Here is an 18,466-nt window from a genome sequence, read left to right as displayed (position 1 = left end):
TCATGTCTAATATAATACACCCGAACCGCAACAACTCAACTACAGAATGACCTTTAAAGCCATAAACTGTAAATACACAGGCTGCAGAATACACCATGTCAAAAACTATAAACACACCCAATCATGTCTGATATAATACACCTGAACAACAACAACTCAATTAAAATAACAAAAAACCAGTAAAATGTAGATACACCCACACTTCTAGCTAAAATACACCCAAAGAAGAATTGATCTACACCCGAGCGTCTGCTATAAATTCCAGGTAATTAATCACAACTAATACATTGAATCAACAGATTCATGTTAACGTGTTACTTTCACAGTCAATGTTCAGCAATTTTTCAACTACACAATGCTATACAAATTACTGAAAGAAAATTCATACTAATCCTATGTAAATCAAACCTCAGGAACTTCGTTAGATTCAAATTCATAATCCACTTCGCCTGGATTCAGCTGACAATCTGAGGTTGAATGATCCATTATCTTCAAAACGAGTTCAAATTTTGATTTCAGAAAACAACAAATCAAAATAGAAAACGAAGCTCGAATTGCAGAGAGAGAAAAGGGTAACGTAAACGAAGAACATACCAGTGAGAAAAGGAGAAGAAAAGAACGATGGAGAAGAAGGAGGGAAGACGTGCGAGAAAAAGAATAACAAAATCTCAAAATAACGAAAACGAAGAAGGAAACAAATATTTTAAATTTGGTAGTTAAATATACGCGAAATGTTATATAGCGCGTGTAATCAACGTACGTAGAGCAATGCGTATTTTAATTTTATTGTTTAATGAACTTGTAAAGCATACAAGCCCTAATGGCTTGTATGCAAAGCTTTTCCGTTTTCCGGTCTATTATTGCTTGAATAAGTCTACTTTCTCTCAATGGCCACATATTTATTTGTTTCGTCCTAAAATTTCTTTCTTCATTTTTCAATTATATATGCTGTTGATGATGGTGGTGTTGAATAAAAGGGAAATATTAGAAAATTAACAATTTTAATTGGAAAAAAAAATAGAAATTAATTAATATTAACTCAAATATAAATAAATTTTTAAAAAATATTAATCACCTAATGCTTATGAAATTTTAAACAAAGCTTATTATTAATTTTACAAAGAGTAATGTTACAGAATTAATTTTTTTCAGTCAATATTAACTTTTTTAAAATTTATTTATTTATCTTAAATTTATATTTTAAATTTTAAATTTTAAAAAATATTAACTAATTAAAAATTAACTTCTATATATTTTCTTTTAGAAATTCGAGCTAATATTATTTTCAGGATGTATGTATTATTTCCTTTAAGATTTTTTGTCAAACAAGCCACTAACAATGATGGGAATATATATAATTTGCCAAATGCCAATCATCCAAGCAATTACGAAGCAAATGTGGCGTATTGTGCTTAGTTTTGGTTGTTTTTTTATAGTAAATTATATAATAAAGATGTAAGTTTATAGATTTTTCTTTTAATAGAATGAAAAAGTGATTAATAAAAATAAAACTCACATTTTAAATAATAATAAAATACTAAAAAATAATTATAAAAAAAATTATACTCTTTCTATACTATTTCTCTATTTGTCCCCTCTCGTTCAAAGAATCAAGAATGGTTAGAAGATTATACACAACATCAAATTCTCTTATTCTTGTCTATTTCTTGTAAAATATTATTTAAATATTATCTACATACATCTATCGAATCGAGTGAAAACTAGACTTATTTGGCTGCTGACTTTGATAAAACATGGGTACCATCTATTTTTCATGCACATATAAACATGCATACACCATCTAGAAGGTCCAACGTATGGGTTTCCAAGTCAAAGTTGTGCTCTGAGGCTTGCCGTAATGAACTAATTATGTTCTGCTATACACAAATACATGAGTAAAGTGATAAATAAATAAAAATATATTTATTTTATACTGATTAATTAAAAAAAATATTAATAAAATTTTTTAAAATAATAAATATAAATATATAATTTTTAATTTAATTTTTATGATTAAAATAAAAAATTTAATTTGTATTAATTTATTTATATTTATTATTTTAAAAAATTTTATTAATATATTTTTTTTAAAAACTAATTTATCAAAAATATAAGTTTTCAGAAGTTTATTTGTTTCTTTACTCCTAATACATGGAAATTCAGTCTAATGACTCCAATCACAATCACAATTATTACATCTAAGAATTTTTTTTGGGATCAAAGTGGAAACTTAGGTGCACAGTCGACTTTATGTAAAGTTGATATTTAAGAGCCGTTACACTAATTTGACTAAATTTTTATCTAACGGTTTTCAGCTATCAACTTCACACGAACTCGGTTCTCAACTATCAACTTCACATGAACTCGACTGCACTTGAGTTTTCACCTTAAAACAAATAAAAACTAACGCATAAAAGAAATATCCGCCACCTACCTACCTCTTCCTTCTGCTTGACCCATCAAATTTTACAGAAATTAATAAGCACCATATCCATGTCTATGTCCATGGCCATGATCATGAGTGAAGTGAATCACCAAAGAATCAAAACCAACGGGATATGGTTGCACATAGCAGAGCAAGGAACAGGACCACTGGTTCTGCTGCTTCATGGCTTTCCAGAGATATGGTATTCATGGCGCCACCAGCTCAAATACTTGGCCAACCATGGTTATCATGCAGTAGCACCTGATCTAAGAGGATATGGTGATTCAGATTCTCCTATCAGCCCCAGTTCCTACACTTTTATGCACGTAGTTGGTGACCTTTTAGGCCTCATTGACCACTTTGGGGAACACCAGGTATGTCAAAATCCTAGTGTTGTTTTTAAAATCTTAGCATTATAAATCTTTTACTTTCTTCTCTTAAACTCTAATTTCTCAACTCAATTTAAGATTTTGTTTGTTAAGTGTTTCAAAATAGATAATGCAAAGATACTAGAACAAAAGAGGATAAGAAGTTTATAATCATGTTTCGGATATATTTATTTATTATTGTAAATACAAATACTAAATGAGGTGTAAAGGACTTCCTGATCAGATTCAATTACGTGATCAAATACTTGGAGAATTGATGTATTTGTTTTCCATGATATTATAACCTTTTGACCCATTTTAACACTAAATGAATGGAGGCATTTGTTGTTGGAGATGATTGGGGAGCAAACATTGGTTGGCACATGAGTCTCTTTAGGCCTGATAGAGTTAAGGGATTTGTTGCTATAGGCGTTCCTTACTTCCCAAGGATTCCAACTATTAAAACCGTTGAAGCTATCAGAATGGCATATGGTGATAATACTCATGTCTCCCAGTTCCAGGTACCATTCACACTCATTTCTTAAATTGCTCAAACAACACATGATTAGCTTATAATGGCTTTCCGTGCTTCAATTAGATTCACTTACTTCTAAAATTTGTTGCTAATTTGTTTTGTGTTGGCCGGAAAGGAACCGGGTCGAGCAGAGAGAGCCTTCGCAAGATATGATTGTTTGACAGTGATGAAGAAGTTCATGTTAGCGACTTGGACCGAATTTCTTGCAGCTCCTCCTGGCATGGAGATTATTGATTTCTTGCCAACACCTTCCGCTTTGCCATCTTGGATAACTGAAGAGGAACTCATGGTCTTTGCTGACAAATTTCAAGAGTCTGGTTTTACTGGTGCATTCAACTATTACCGTGCAATGAACCTGTAAGTATTTATTTTCACTTTGTTAAAATTAGTGTTGGTTTAACAAAGATACACGGTCTTAGGCTCATCTTAAACACTATTAAGTAAGGAACATTGCACACTTCCTTGTTAATTAAACAAATCTTAACATTTCATTTATTATATTTTATATCGATAGTTCAGATTTAGACTTTAGAATTTAAAATTCAAGATATATGATTCGAAGTTTAGGATTTGAGCCTTAAGAGTCTAAGGAGTGCTGCACTTATTACTTTTTCCAAAGCGTATTAACTTTGGCTACTAAACTTGTGTATGTTAGAATATTAATAATTTGCACATAATTATTACATGGTAAATGGTTACAGAAACTGGGAGCTTCTTGCACCATGGGAGGGATCAAAGATTACAGTTCCAACAAAGTTCATTGCTGGAGAGAGAGACTTTGGTTTCAAAAGTAGTGGGGGTACAAAGGATTATGTGGAAGGAGACTTGTTTAAGAGTCTCGTTCCAAATCTGGAAGTAGTTATAATGGATGGCCACCATTTTATACATCAGGAGAAAGCTCAACTAGTTTCTGATGAAATCCTTTCATTCATCCGCAAATTATCTTCGGATTAAGAACACACTAAACCTTCACTTTGTGATTATACAATTCCAGTGCCATCAGTAATTTTGTACATTTTAGCTGTTAGGCATGATTTAGGTGCAAAACCAGAATATTTAAAGTTTTTCCATATTCAAAACAAGAATAAAACCCTTGACATTGGTTAAAGAACAATAAATTGCTTCTACTGAACCATGTTCCCTAGATTTGGGCACACAACCATATGATAAAGGACAATACTTTTTATTGTATTTTCCAAAGGATCCAAATAAAGGTATAGTACATTGGTTTTGCTTCATTACAATTTACAACTAAATTTTATATAACAGTGAATCCTACGTTCTCCACAATTTTAGTATGTCTCATAATAAATTAAAAAAAAATAAAAATAAAAAAGCCGTTATTAGACATGTGGTATACGTACAGATTAAGAGCAGTGTTATGAAGGAACAAACATGTTAAACCTCAGCTAATGGAAATTGCTTTGTACTCTTTGACTGTACTTGTGATAGCCTGTTCCACCGGTAGTCTTTCCATGCTCGATGCGCCATAAAATCCATGGACTCCCTTGGTTCTCTTTAATATGAATTCTGCTTCCTTTGGACCTGATATTGGACCTGCATATCCCAGTACGTTAATCTGAACTCCACTAAAAAATCACAAAAAACAGAACATAATGTTCAGAAAATAGAGAATAGTAGTGAGCATTCTCATTATGGTACATTATTCTTGTGTAATATGCTGCACACTCTGAATTTACCTTCCAACACTCAAGTTTGACCTTTCTTCCTTGATTCTGAAGCTTTCTTGGAAAGCTATATTTAATTCCAATATTCACAACTGTATTACCAGAATCTTGAGGTCATATTTCCTCACCTATGGTCACCTTCCAAGTTTTATAACTATGTCTTTCCTTTTCTTGTCTTCCGTTCCACACCCCCAACCCCCTCCCTGGAAAAATCTTCAGTCTCAAGACATCTAGGACCATCTCTACAGTGTCGTTTGTGAGTTAGGATTTTGGAAGGGAGGGAAAGGAGGGAAATGCGGGGTTTGTACTTTGTAGCCAAAAAAATTCATAATTTAACAGATTCTTTTTCCCTTCATTTCTCTCCAAAACCCCAACTCACAAATGAACACTTAGTCACACATCTGCTATTAAAAAGGGGGATTCCATGAACTTGGTGTCCAACTTCTGTTTCCAATTTTGTCATTGTATTCAAATTTCCACTTCTATAAGGTTAAAGCTGTAAACACATTATTTTATTTCATCAACTCGGCAACTCCCTTTTCAACCCCAGGTTCATCCGGCATCCCTCAGACCCTCACTCCAATTCTCACTTTCAGTTATTCTTATTTAACATGCATTTCTTCAGTTGTCTAATTCAAAGTATTGTTCACTTTACCACTAGCTCCAAAGAATAACAATTGATCAGTGAAAAGTACTTTCTAATAATTCACAATACTCAAACAAAAGGATTTCTAGGTGATGTACATACCTCCATGGCACAGCACAATTGCATTGGGATTGATCCTATGTGCAGCATCTGCAATAGCTTGTACACGAACCACACTTTCCTCCAGTGAAACAGCAGTTTTTGCACCGATTGAGCCCGTTGTAGTTAGACCCATATGGGCCACTATAATATCAGCACCAACTTTAGCCATTTCGGCAGCTTCATGTTGATTGAATGCATATGGGGTTGTCAAGAGACCCATTTTATGACCTTTTTGGATCATCTCAACTTCCAAGCTAATGAGGTAACATAACAAAAGTCGTAAGATATGATTCAGTTCAATTAACACTGATAAAAATTTCTTTTATTAAATTAACACTTACCTATATCCCATTCCGGTTTCTTCAAGATTTTGTCTGAAATTTCCATCGAATAACCCAACTGTTGGAAAATTTTGCACCCCAGAAAATCCAGTAGACTCCACCTGTTTAAGGAAGAAATCCATTCGACGGAAAGGATCAGTTGCACAAACTCCAGCAAGAACCGGTACCTTCTTTACCACCTGAAATACCAAAGATCAGCATGTTAGACAGAGTGCTGGAGAAACGGACACAACACTAACTTCAAAAGAGGATTTTATTTATTGCAAAAGATGAAATAAAATGACAAATTATTTCCATAAGAAAGTTGGCAAAAAATTTACTAGCATTCTCTAAGAAGAGGCTACAGATAACCTTTTTAAAAATAATTTTGATCTGAACCCTCACTTTCTTTTATCTGAAATTATAAAATTGCTCTTAAATTTCTGATATTTTCTTTGAGCCCAACTTTTGTTTCCATTCCACCAAATCGCAGAGACACCAACCCACAAGCTCGGACTAAAGCAATGGCTAAAAGAAGAAGAAATCTCTCTTATGAACTCCTAAAGCCAGATTTCACAGGCCCTCTTGCTACACTTTTACCATGTCCTTCGTAGTCCTTGCATTTGCTACATAGCAATTAAGAGAATTCAATTTCATCTAACTCTACCTATTTACTAGGGATTATAACACCTGGTTCATGATGGACAAGAACAAACTGAGCATCAACACTGGGAGACACATAACAATCAATAAAGTTACAAATTGAATTGTATATAGTACACAACACAATATGCATGGAATGAATTAATTATTTTTGGAAGAGGACACGAGGTTAGGGAGTGGAAGAGGAAGAAGAAAATGGAGAGCATTGTCTTTGCCAATTTCAAGTTGATTTGGGTTTCTTTGAGCATAATGCTGCCATGATGAGTTCTTGGTTTAGCCCTGTAGGTTGTTTTCTATGCAATTCAGTAGAGTGAGAACAAGGATTGGCTTAAAAAAATTTCGTAATTTCAGATGTAAAAAAAAAAAAAAGATGAGGTTCAAATCATAATTATTTTTGAAAATGTCATTTGTAGCCTTGCCTTAGAGAGGGATACCGAATTCTTTGCCAAAAAGGTTACACCAGTTATTTAGACAAAGCATAAGAATCAAGATAAATTGAACAGTACGAAGGAAAAATCAGAGAACTGATATCAAAACAGCTTGAAAGGAAGTTAACAGTAGGAATATGTTGTAGGATCTCATTGAACAAGTAAAAGTATAGGCATACTGGCAAAACTTCATTAGCCATGTCAAGCACAACAGCATTAGCATCGGCGAAAGGTAAAAGCCCAGCTAATGAGCCTCTCCCTGCCATCCGGAAGCGCCCTGAGTTGTACAGCACTATCAGATCAACACCTCCAGCTTCTTCAAACTTGGCAGATATGCCTGTCCCAGCACCAGCTCCGATTATAGGTATTCCTTTATCTATTTGAGATTTTAATTGCTGCAATATAAAGCGTGTTTTCTCCAAAGTTTCTGCCAATATAAATGGTAAATGCATCAGGCGTAAAGAGACACTTTTTACCTAAAGTAAACTGAGACCAACTTATTTCTGCGCAATTCAGCATAAACGGGTAACATTTTTAGGTGAAACATTTTTAGGCCAACGCAGATTAAGAGTATCATGCAAAAAAATAACATTGAAAAGTTGTAAATTTAATTCTTCATTGCCAAATGCCACACATTGCTACAAATCCAGCAAAGTACACACATTGTTTTGTAAGGCCAAACCAGTACAAACATAGTATATGTGCACATCTAGAACTTCAATTACCAAACGTTTGGGAAGAATAGAAACATTAAGCAAATTGAATGAGAACCTGGTTTTGCATCTGGGAATTCACTAGGCGCATAGCCAATGTTCCTAAAACTTGATGCATTTGAAGCATCATCATCTTTACGAAAGTGATCAATGGATTCAGGACTGGCTACTTGTTTATGAGTAGAATCTTTAGTAGAACTCTCATTAATCTCCAAAAATGCATCAACTAATGCATTTGCAAACTCAAGGTCATTAATATGATGGGGATACACTTTTACCTGAAAAATTCATAACTTTCAAATTTCGCAAATCCTGATATCAATAATAGATAAATAAAATAAAGTCCATGCTAAATTGAAGCTTATAGTTTTAATAAACGTAGTTATTGAGCAACTATAGTACCTGACGATCATTATTTGTCTGAACAAGCCTTTGTAGTTCATTAAGAAGAGTATCCGTTGCCTTCGGGTCATGAAAAGGCTTCCCTGGTGCATCTAAAGCAGATATACCCTTTTCTGGGAGGCAAACACGGATTTTAGATGATGAATTGTTCAGTTTATTTGCAATGAAATCAGCAAACTTTTTGTTCTCCTCTACAGTTGTTCGCATGAGTGAAACCTGAACTTGACAGAATTTAGTATTTTAGCTTAAGTGCAGCAATTATGACAATTGTGAAGCATAAAATTACCATTAAGACTACGGTGCTTTGGTAGGATTCAATAGTAGGAAATTCATGGCCAAATTCAACATGTGTTAAGATGACGGACAAAACATTACAGCAGCAGAACTTGACCTTCTAGATAGGTTTTATTCCATGAATCAAATGATGCCATAATGTTTTATCATAAATGATGTCTAATATAAAGCCATTTAGAATCTAAATTTTGCCTATATGATTTTATTTGTCTCCACTCTCCATCAATCTCTATCTTTTCAGCTACCCTTCATTTAATCTACTCTTCTTAGTAGTGCTTATATGCCTTAGCAGCACATGTTTAAACCATCTAAGGTAAGATTCTTCTGTGTTTTCTAAAATAAGTCCCAATACTGGCATGAAACTAAAGCAAAATATTGATAATGCAAAAATATGCCTAGTTGTAAGCCAAACATCCTAGTCAAATAGATTACTCACCTGCTTATTATGCTCATATATATTTCTCTGCTGAAATTCCTGAGGTATGGTATCTTTCGCACCAAAGTTCACCATGTCTAATGCTCCAACACTTAGAACTAGGGGAACTTTCTTCTCTGAAATGGCATCAAAGCGAGAACTGTCACATGCCATTATGCCTCCAACTATGTAGTCTGCTACTTCTGTTGTTGTGATGTCAAAAACACCCTAAGAAAAGTTGGGGAAAAAAACTAATATACGTGAAAAAACACAAATGGAGGCAGTAATACATAAACAAGAATCTGAAACAGTGTAAAAGCGTTCATAATTTGTCTACCATACAAGTATGTGAAAGATACTTAAGCGCATGCTTTCCCGAACAAGAACACTTGTGCATTTATGTAAAATAATTTGGATGTGGTACAGAGCTCAATAAATAATTCGTAAAGATCTTTCATTTGGTCAGGCATTCATGTAGGTAAAATGAAACTTTTACATTGCAATAGGACAGCGACCAAACATAACCAAAAGCTTAGATCCATATATAAATTGTCATGAACCCATAAAAAGGCAATTGAATATGCAATTGGTTGAAACAAGTACATCCATGAAAAAAAACAAACAAGTACATCCACGTTTTCAGAAATCTAATCGAAATTTTGATATAAGATTCAACAGAGCATCCATTACTAATAAATAGATTAAATTTAGAAGAGATCAAACCTTTCTAATTATTCTCCAAATTTTTTATTATGGTTAAAGGTTAAATGCATTTAATATCTTGAAGAATATAAAAAGCACCATGAATACTTTCTTTGTTAGGAACGAAGATGATATTCCAGATCATATATCACTATTTAGGAGGGTATATCACGACTTAATAAAGATAATCGATTCTTATGCCATGCTTCCAAACCTTAACTTCTTCCTTTATAAGGATATATAACTACTAAATCAAAATATAACTAATTCTTACATCCTCTACCAAAGAATTGAAGTCCCAATTTTTCAGATAAACAATGTCAAATTAACTTGCCATTGTCGAATAATGTGTGCATATATAGATAGATAGATACCTGTATAAATCCCTCTCTAACCAAATTCTCCATAGCCCTGCCACCAACCCCAGTTGCATGGAAAACAAGGCTCTCATAACCTTCCTTATTCAACCTATCTTTAACAGCATCGACACATGGAGTAGTAACCCCAAACATAGTTATACCAACAGTAGGCTTATCTCCCACAGAAGACGAATCTTCTAAGCTCTGAATAGCTCTTCCAACAACCATTCCAGCGAAAGCAGCAGCTGCATTGGACAATATTACCTTGCTAACACTATTAACTCCAGCAATGTCCACAATGGAAGGAAACAACACCAAATCCGATGTCCCAACATAAGGTTCAGTTTGACCACTGGCCACGGTTGACACAATAACCTTAGGGACACCAATTGGAAGGGACCTGAAGCAAATGACGGATACAAAAAGTTTATACTATGGCCGCAAAATAATACATAATACATAAATAAAATAAATAGTTTTGAGTTAAAATCCAAAGTTGTCCATGAGATTGGCCCGCATGCACTAAAATGGTTTCCGAGATCTCAATTGAACCAATTACCTCCTGAAATTGGCGTGATGAATCACTTAAAGGACTAAGGAAGTAACATGGTGCACTTTTACAAATATCAGGTACGTAATCAGTGCAACTGAGACCTCGGGACTATTTAGTTCACGGTGAAAACTCAGGTGCAGTCGACTTCATGTAAAGTTGATAATTAAAAGCCGTTAGATGATTTAACTGATATGACTAAATTTTCATCTATGGGCTCTCAGCTATCAACTTCAGCTGACATCTGAGTTTTCACCTTAGTTCACGCAGAAACACTGTTTTGTTTTAGTGATCAAACATTTTTTCCTTAGTTTGGGGTCAAATTTTATAAATAATAGGGGGCAAATTGAACATTACATTGTATAATTATAATAAAATAACTAAATCCTTGTGGCCATTAGAACCTGCATCAGTCCCAGACCTGAAGGGAGAAGAAAGTATTGATGTCCCTCCACTGCCCCCAATTCCGATGACGCCTGCAACGGCAACACCCTCCTTGTCGTTTTGAGAGTTCTTCAAGAACTGCTCAAGTCCTTGGCACATCCTCGCAACGGCCTTGCCTCTGTCCGATTCATACGCGTTTGATCCACCACAGCAAGAGAGAACTTCGCTCCTGGAAACGAATGTGAAATCTTGGATGCTCTTTGGTTCCTCTGGACCAGCAGAGACATCAACAACCACCACCTCTACCTGTAACTGAATTCCGTTAGCGCGAGACGGTTATAGCGGTGGTTATGAAATATGAATGAATGTTGGAATTTGGTGAGTACCTTGGAGGAAAGGTGAGTGGAGAAGCGTTGGAGATTGGAACGGAGAGAGTTGTAGAGGAAGCGGAGCTCGTGGAACTTGGTGTCGAGGGTTCCGACGCAGAAGACTCGAAGGGTGGTTGGATGGTGCGGCATCTTTGAGTCAAAGGAGTGGACGGAGATGAGAGTAGAGAGTAGAGAGTTGAGACTGTGTTCGAGTTCCTTTCGCTTCAGTTTGTGTGACGTGGAACATAATCAAGAGAGTTTCACGCCAAAATGACGTGCTAACTAACACGTCACAATTTCACATGCCCATCTTGCTTCTTGTTAAATCCATGGTGTTTTCGGTCGGTTCGGTTTGATTTTCCGCGAGACCAACCAACCAAACCATTTTGAATTTTGAAGCCAAAATTCATTGGTTTTACCTTTGAACTAACCAACCGAATGTAGTTTGGTTCGGCCAATCTTTTTCGGTTTTTTATTTAACCTATAATGATATCAAATATATTAGTATAAGGAATAAATTACTATTTGTATCCTAAACTTTACGAGTATTGACAAAAATATCCACCAAATACATAAACTAATAATTTAAACCATAATTTTTTGTTTATTTTTTAATGAAATTTTTAAATTACTCCATTATTTATCTTCTTCCTTAAATTTCAAATTTTTACAACCCTCACCACCACCAATACCTTCTTGATTACTATTGCCCCCTCCTCTTCTCCACAGAATCCTTTCCTTATGGTCGGTTACGCATGTTTCTCCAATCTCTTCGTCATCATCAACAAGTATGTCATCACTTAATTCAACTACCCCAATCTCTTAACTGCACTTCAGTACCTCACTTTCGCTCTTAGAGTATACCTTTTTGATAAGTTAAGGTTCCTCCGATCCATCACTACTCCTTCACTATCGACACCGCCAAGCGCCTCTTCCTGACCGCACTCGTCTTCTTCCTCGCCATCTTCACTAACACCAACCTCCTCCGCCACGCCAATGTCGACACCTACATCGTCCATCAATCTCTCACCCCTCTCCTTGTCATCCATGTGGATACCGTTTTTCGCACTAGCCTTGTTCCTACAAACTTACATTTTTCTCTATATTATCGTTAGTGTCGAAATATGTCGCTACTGATTCTGCTTTTATCTACTTATTATTTGGCTTTTACTTTTCTTGTCACAATTACCACTGAGATAATTTACATTAAATACATAATCATAAATATAGGGTTGAATACTTTGAGTTTTGTTTTGTACAATAATTTCTTGTCTCTCATGATTGCGCCCTTGTTCTAGTTTCTTACCTGTAAGAATCTTTGAGGTTTTCGATTCTTTAAGATTCGATTTTGGATGTTTGTTTGATCCCACAAAAAAAAAGGGATGATGGTGGTAAGAGGTGATGATGGTGGTACTGGTGGTGATGGTAGGTGGTGGCATGGAGAGGAATAAGGGAGACAGTGATAATCAAGGAAGGTGTTGGTAGTGGTGAGAGTTGTGAAAGTTTGAAATTTGGAGAAAAAAATAAAAGGTAAGAAATTTAGGAATTTTATTGAAAAGTCAACAAAAAAATTAGAATTTTAGTATTTTTGTCATACGGAACCTATCTTTTATGGGTATGGCGTTAGTTTCTTTATTTGATGTGTACTTTTATCAACGTTCGCATAGTTCATCGGTACAAATACTAGATTATTCTTAACATAAGAATATACTATTAAAATAATATTAAAAAATTCATTTTTACTAATAAAAATAATTTTTTTAAAAAATATGAAAAAACTCAAAAGATTTATAAACAAAACAAAATATTAAATATACAAGCTAATTTTTTTAACTAACATTAATTAATTTTTTGAATAATTACTAATTAATAAAAATAAAAAAAAATCAAGATCACTAATTGACCGCCTCTCCTCCTCCCCATTCCTTTTCATGCGAATATGTTTTCCATCATCACTTCCTAAACACGACCGATCCATCCTCAGACTGTCGAATCGTTGTGCCAAACATCGGCATCCACGCCACCCGCATCTCCGCTGGTATATATGCCCAAAAAGCCGCTCCAACTTGCCGTTGAAGTTGTTGTTGCTGCGATGGAAAAGGAGAGAAAAGTTTGTGTTGGGATTGCTGTTGTTGTTGTTGCTTGTTGTTGTTGTTGATGTTGAGGTGATTATTGTTGAGAATGGTGGTGTTGAGGGAGAGAGGAGGAGTGTGTGTTACGAAGGGGACTGTGATGGAGAGACAAAAGGAGGGGAGAATATGCATTGGGAAGGGAAGCTGTGATGAGAAGGGAGAGAAAAGGGGGGCCTACGATGGGGAGGAAGAAGGAGGGATTGCGTTGAGTAGGGAGAGGGCTGGAATGGGGAGGGAGATAGAGGGGGAGTCTGCATTGGAGAGGGAGGGATTAGGGTTTAAGGGATGGTTTGTCAGGTTACCAGAATACGGTGGTCATATCAGTATTGTGTTTGTCGAAGATTTGCTTCGACGAATTCGGGGACACGCTTGCCAACTTTTAAAATTTTTTAGAGATTATTTTATTAATAATAAAAATTATATACCATTTTATCAACGTCAAAATTTTTTAAATATCAATTTGATATTTACTTCAATAAAAAAAAGAGGAGAAAAATACAATAAATATATCAATATTACTCATCTACATCTCTACCAACCGAAATTTTACTACAATAAATATATCAATATTACTCGTCTACATCTCTACCAACTGAAATAGCATCCTTGGTGAGGTCATCCAGAGATGATAACCAATATAGTTATCCTTTTATTGGGCATTGCCATCAGCATACCCAAGATTCCTAGAAGAAATAGTGGCCCATTTTGTGACATTATGCTAATGTTCACGGATATAAGAACATTTTAAAAACTATACCAGTACATACAAAAAAAATATAAAACAAAAACTATACCAAAAAAAGAGTAGAACATTTTAAAAAACGTATTAATTCTAACAAAAAAAAGTATTAGATGTCATAACATAGGTTTCAAGTGTACTAAAAAAATTGGTGTTCTAGGACTTTCTATTGATCCCGATAGTAAATTTATAGAAAAACTTTAAAGTGTATTGGTATACTGGTATTTTAATTAAAAAAAATATATATATAATATATATAATTAAGATCAACGATTAAAATTTACTGAAATACTAATATATTTATATACTTAAAAACTTTTCAAATTTATAAATACATGATTGAAATTAACAGCCAAAAACTATTGGAACACTAGTATTTCAGACATTTAAGAAATTTCCCATAACATAATATGTTTAAGAAGGAACGAGTGATGTGTTCTAACAATAGAATATTTTAGAATTTTTTGTCTTTGATTACGAGTAAAATAGAACCAAAAAGAAGATATTTAATCTAACAGTGTACTTCTTAATTAGTTTAGCTTTATTAATTAGTTCAAACAGTCATAGTTTTCTGAATGTTTATGTTTGTAAACATTGTTCATAAATTTTATGTGATGCCTTATAAAGTTATATTTATATTTTTTTATTTTTGGCCTAAACGTATTCTTTGGAAGATAATTATTGGGCCTTTCGACCCAACTATTTACTCAATGTGGAACTAATTATTATCAAATATCATAATACTTTGATGACCAAAAAATAAATGTGATAAATACTTTTGAAATTACAGTCGAAAAAAGATATTATTTATTTGAATCACAATATTTTTGACCTGGTGGCATATTTAATCCTTTCTATTTCCTGCCACCTACGATACTCCTTTAGGTGTGGTGACGCAGACGGGTTGCATGATATTGATAGATGCCTTCAAGACGCTCTGATAAGAGCGGAGCTAAATGAAATATTAGAGAGGAACAAAAAATATTTATATAATAAAATAAAATTAAAATAAAATTTTAAAAAAGAATTAAACTAAAATTTACATATAATTTAATCATTGTTTCCTTTTTTTGTACTTGGCTCCGTCTTGCGCTCTGAGTTATTATTTATAGACATTGTTCTCTCTTCTTTTTTTTATCAAAGATAAAGAGATTCGAACTCACAATTTCTTAGGTGAATATATGGAGACTATGTCATTTGAATTATAACTCATTGGCTCCCTCTTCTTGATGATTTATTGATTGTTGATTTCACATTTTTCCAGTTTATTATTTATTTAGAATAATGTTAAAAGAATAATCAAAATTTATTATTTTTTATTATCAATCAATCATTAATATTTAAAAGTATAAAATAAAATATATTTATTAAATTATTAAACTAAAAAAAATAAATTAATAATTAAATAATAACTAAAAATAATAAATTCGAATAATTTTTATATTTTTTATTTATTTATTTTGGAATCGTCAAACCGCAAAGTAAAAGTACGGAATAATCAGGTAGTGCATGGCTGGCTGGTCTAGTATATATATCACGTGATTTTAAAAGAGAGTGCCATATTTAAATCAATAATTAAATATAAGAAAATATTTAATTATATCGATATATTAGCAGTAATTTTTAATTATTAATCTTAATTACAAGATATAATTAAGATTAACCATTAAAAATTATTAAAATATCGATGTACCAGTATTTTTAAAATTTTTTGTTAAATATATGCCTTGGAACCCTAGCAAACCCTTAATAAAGTGAGAGCCAATTTTTATATTGGCTAAGAAAATAAACTATTGATTTGGTGTTATTAATCTAATTCAATATTCTTTTATTAGGTAGTCATATTATGAATGCTACAAGCCTACAACTACACGATTAACATTACTATGCGAGTGTGACCGATTCCCTACACATTTGGACGTAAATAAACTTTGCAAAATTAATGAATTAAAGAAATAGAAATTTAAAAGAATGGTGGCTCCACCACTTGTTTTAGTTTTGCTATAAATATAGCTAGGCTTATATAAAGGGAGTAATTAATAAGGAAAGAAATAAAAGACATTATTCATTATTCGTAAGTAGGGTGGTGCATTGAAAAATACCAAATACCAGATGCCTTAACAAAATTGGAGAGGGAACTTGGTGGGACAAGTCCCTTTACAGTGTGGCTTTGCAAACAATGGCACCCAAAGGAAACACGTAACGCTAGCATTATTAGTATTGATACTACATCTATCTAAAATCTTGGATTACGACACTTAAACAATCTTTTATACATCTACAAGTTTCATAACTCATGCATAAATAAAACTAGAATTTGTAATTTTTAATTTGTTAAATTAAAATTAAAGAAATGTTAGAGAATCATCAAAATTTATTATTTTTAGTTATTAATTAGTCATTAATATTTAAAAATATGAAATAAAATATGTTGTTAAATTACTAGATCAAAGAAACTAAATTAAAAAAACTAAATTGATAGCTAAATAATAGCCGAAAACAATAAATTTTAATGATTTCAGGTATTTTTTTAAAAGTTTAATTACTCTACTAGTTCCTATAATTTCGCAAAATTTTCAATTAGGTCCCTGTATTTTTTTCCTTTTAATTGAGTTCTTGTACCAATTTTTTTAATTGGGTCTCTACACTTTTTTTTCTTTTTATTTAGGTCTCTGTACTATTTTTTTTAGTTGAGTCCCTATAAAATTAAGCCAATTACTACTAAGAGAGACTTAATTAAAAAAAAATTGGTGTAAGAACCCAATTAAAAAAATATATAGGGATCTAATTACAAATTTTACGAAACTATAAGGACTAATAGAATAATTAAACATTTTTTAAATTAATGTGTCAATTTATAAATATACTCTGTAAAAAATATAAAATATATAAAATACATATATAATTAATGGACCAATAAAAAATAATATTATATATATAATTGTTGGAGTATATTATTCATTGTTCAATTTTTAATAATTTATTTTAAAAAGTACGTACTAATGATAGGTACATGATTATGATTTTGAAAATGACCTTATTAGAATTTGAACATAAAAATATTATGTGGAATAACTTCAAAGAACTATATATTCTTTGGCAACGATTATGTGCACTAATGTAATGATCTCACTTGCCAATTTTTAAGTCGGTGAAAACAAAATAATTTGAAATAGACCATGTTATGCAAAATTTGGCTGGCCAAAATCGATGTGTATTTTATTAATAAATTGGATAATTTTAGAGGATAAATTAAATAATTTTTTATTTGCACTGGTTGGTATAAAAAATGAATTTTTTTTATTGCCAATAGTTTTGATTTTGGAAGTAGTGGTTTGACTAACAAAAACGAATAAGTCAAAGTTAAGATGATACAAAGAGCTTTGGAATCAAAAAATAATTATTGTTTTTTATTGATTATCAAGATATACTATACGATCTTTAAACTAAGTGGAAGATATCGATGCGAAATTTAAGGAGTAAGGTGAATAAATATGAGATTTAAAGACTAAAAAAGATGTGAGTGTTAAAATTTGGTGATCAAGATTTTTTATAGTTAAAATAAGGTTATAATTGAGAAAAAAAAGGAAAAAGGATTGTGGATAACGTATTTTGTGATTAGATAATTTCTATAGTCTAGAAATAGTAAAAATTCAGAAGAGTTCGAAACTTTTTCCAAAAAATATTAGATCATTACAAATAAGTCTTCACCAAAATTTTACGCAACGAAAGAATATAAAATACAAGTACATGTGAGTGTTAAAAGTCAATCTATAACTTATTTTCTTATACTTATTTGATTTTTTGTTATTTATTTTCTTTGTATTTTGTTATTATTTTGTTTTAACCAATATTTTACATTTTCATCGTCTTTTTTATTGAATTATTTATTTTTTGTACGTTATTCTATCATTAATAATGTCAACATAAAATTATTTTAAGGTGAGTTCTACCCAACCCCCTTTAAATGAACATGTAAATTACTCCTTGTGATGTGGCATGTTTTAATTGGATGCTTAGTTTTAGTTTGAGTTAATTTAACTCAATAAGAATTAATATGTTAACTAAAGTAAGATAATTTTATAATTAAATATTTTTATAAAAGGGATGAATATATAATTTCTATAAACATTAAAAAGTAAAATTATATTTTTATCATTGTGCAGAAACTTAATTCACCTCAATTCCATTTCTCTCTGAAATTAAAATAAAAAAGCATCTCAACTCTGTACA

At 32.3% G+C, this 18,466-nt stretch overlaps 2 protein-coding genes and 1 pseudogene across 2 annotated transcripts; 2 read left to right on the top strand and 1 right to left on the bottom strand.

Moving 5' to 3' along the window:
- The first annotated feature begins 2,302 nt into the window (after positions 1-2,302).
- On the top strand, positions 2,303-4,446 carry LOC130963718 (uncharacterized). The gene is made up of 4 exons (XM_057889825.1): positions 2,303-2,799; positions 3,132-3,314; positions 3,444-3,685; positions 4,030-4,446. Exons 1-4 carry the CDS (start codon positions 2,494-2,496, stop codon positions 4,280-4,282), a joined length of 984 nt encoding a protein of 327 aa, XP_057745808.1. The 5' UTR covers positions 2,303-2,493; the 3' UTR covers positions 4,283-4,446.
- A 90-nt stretch (positions 4,447-4,536) lies between these two features.
- On the bottom strand, positions 4,537-11,624 carry LOC130963712 (toMV susceptible protein tm-1(GCR26)). The gene is made up of 10 exons (XM_057889819.1): positions 11,381-11,624; positions 11,032-11,300; positions 10,076-10,460; positions 9,021-9,227; positions 8,291-8,506; positions 7,947-8,166; positions 7,355-7,602; positions 6,106-6,284; positions 5,765-6,018; positions 4,537-4,885 (listed from the first exon to the last, which is right to left on the bottom strand). Exons 1-10 carry the CDS (start codon positions 11,510-11,512, stop codon positions 4,734-4,736), a joined length of 2,262 nt encoding a protein of 753 aa, XP_057745802.1. The 5' UTR covers positions 11,513-11,624; the 3' UTR covers positions 4,537-4,733.
- A 479-nt stretch (positions 11,625-12,103) lies between these two features.
- Positions 12,104-12,748, top strand: LOC130965155 (GDP-fucose transporter 1-like; annotated as a pseudogene).
- The last annotated feature ends 5,718 nt before the right edge of the window (positions 12,749-18,466 follow it).

The sequence above is a fragment of the Arachis stenosperma genome, chromosome 1, assembly GCF_014773155.1.
Source record: "Arachis stenosperma cultivar V10309 chromosome 1, arast.V10309.gnm1.PFL2, whole genome shotgun sequence".
Lineage (NCBI taxonomy): Eukaryota > Viridiplantae > Streptophyta > Magnoliopsida > Fabales > Fabaceae > Arachis > Arachis stenosperma.
The sequence above is the reverse complement of the archived record's forward strand: the minus strand, read 5'-3'. Positions and strand labels throughout refer to the sequence as shown.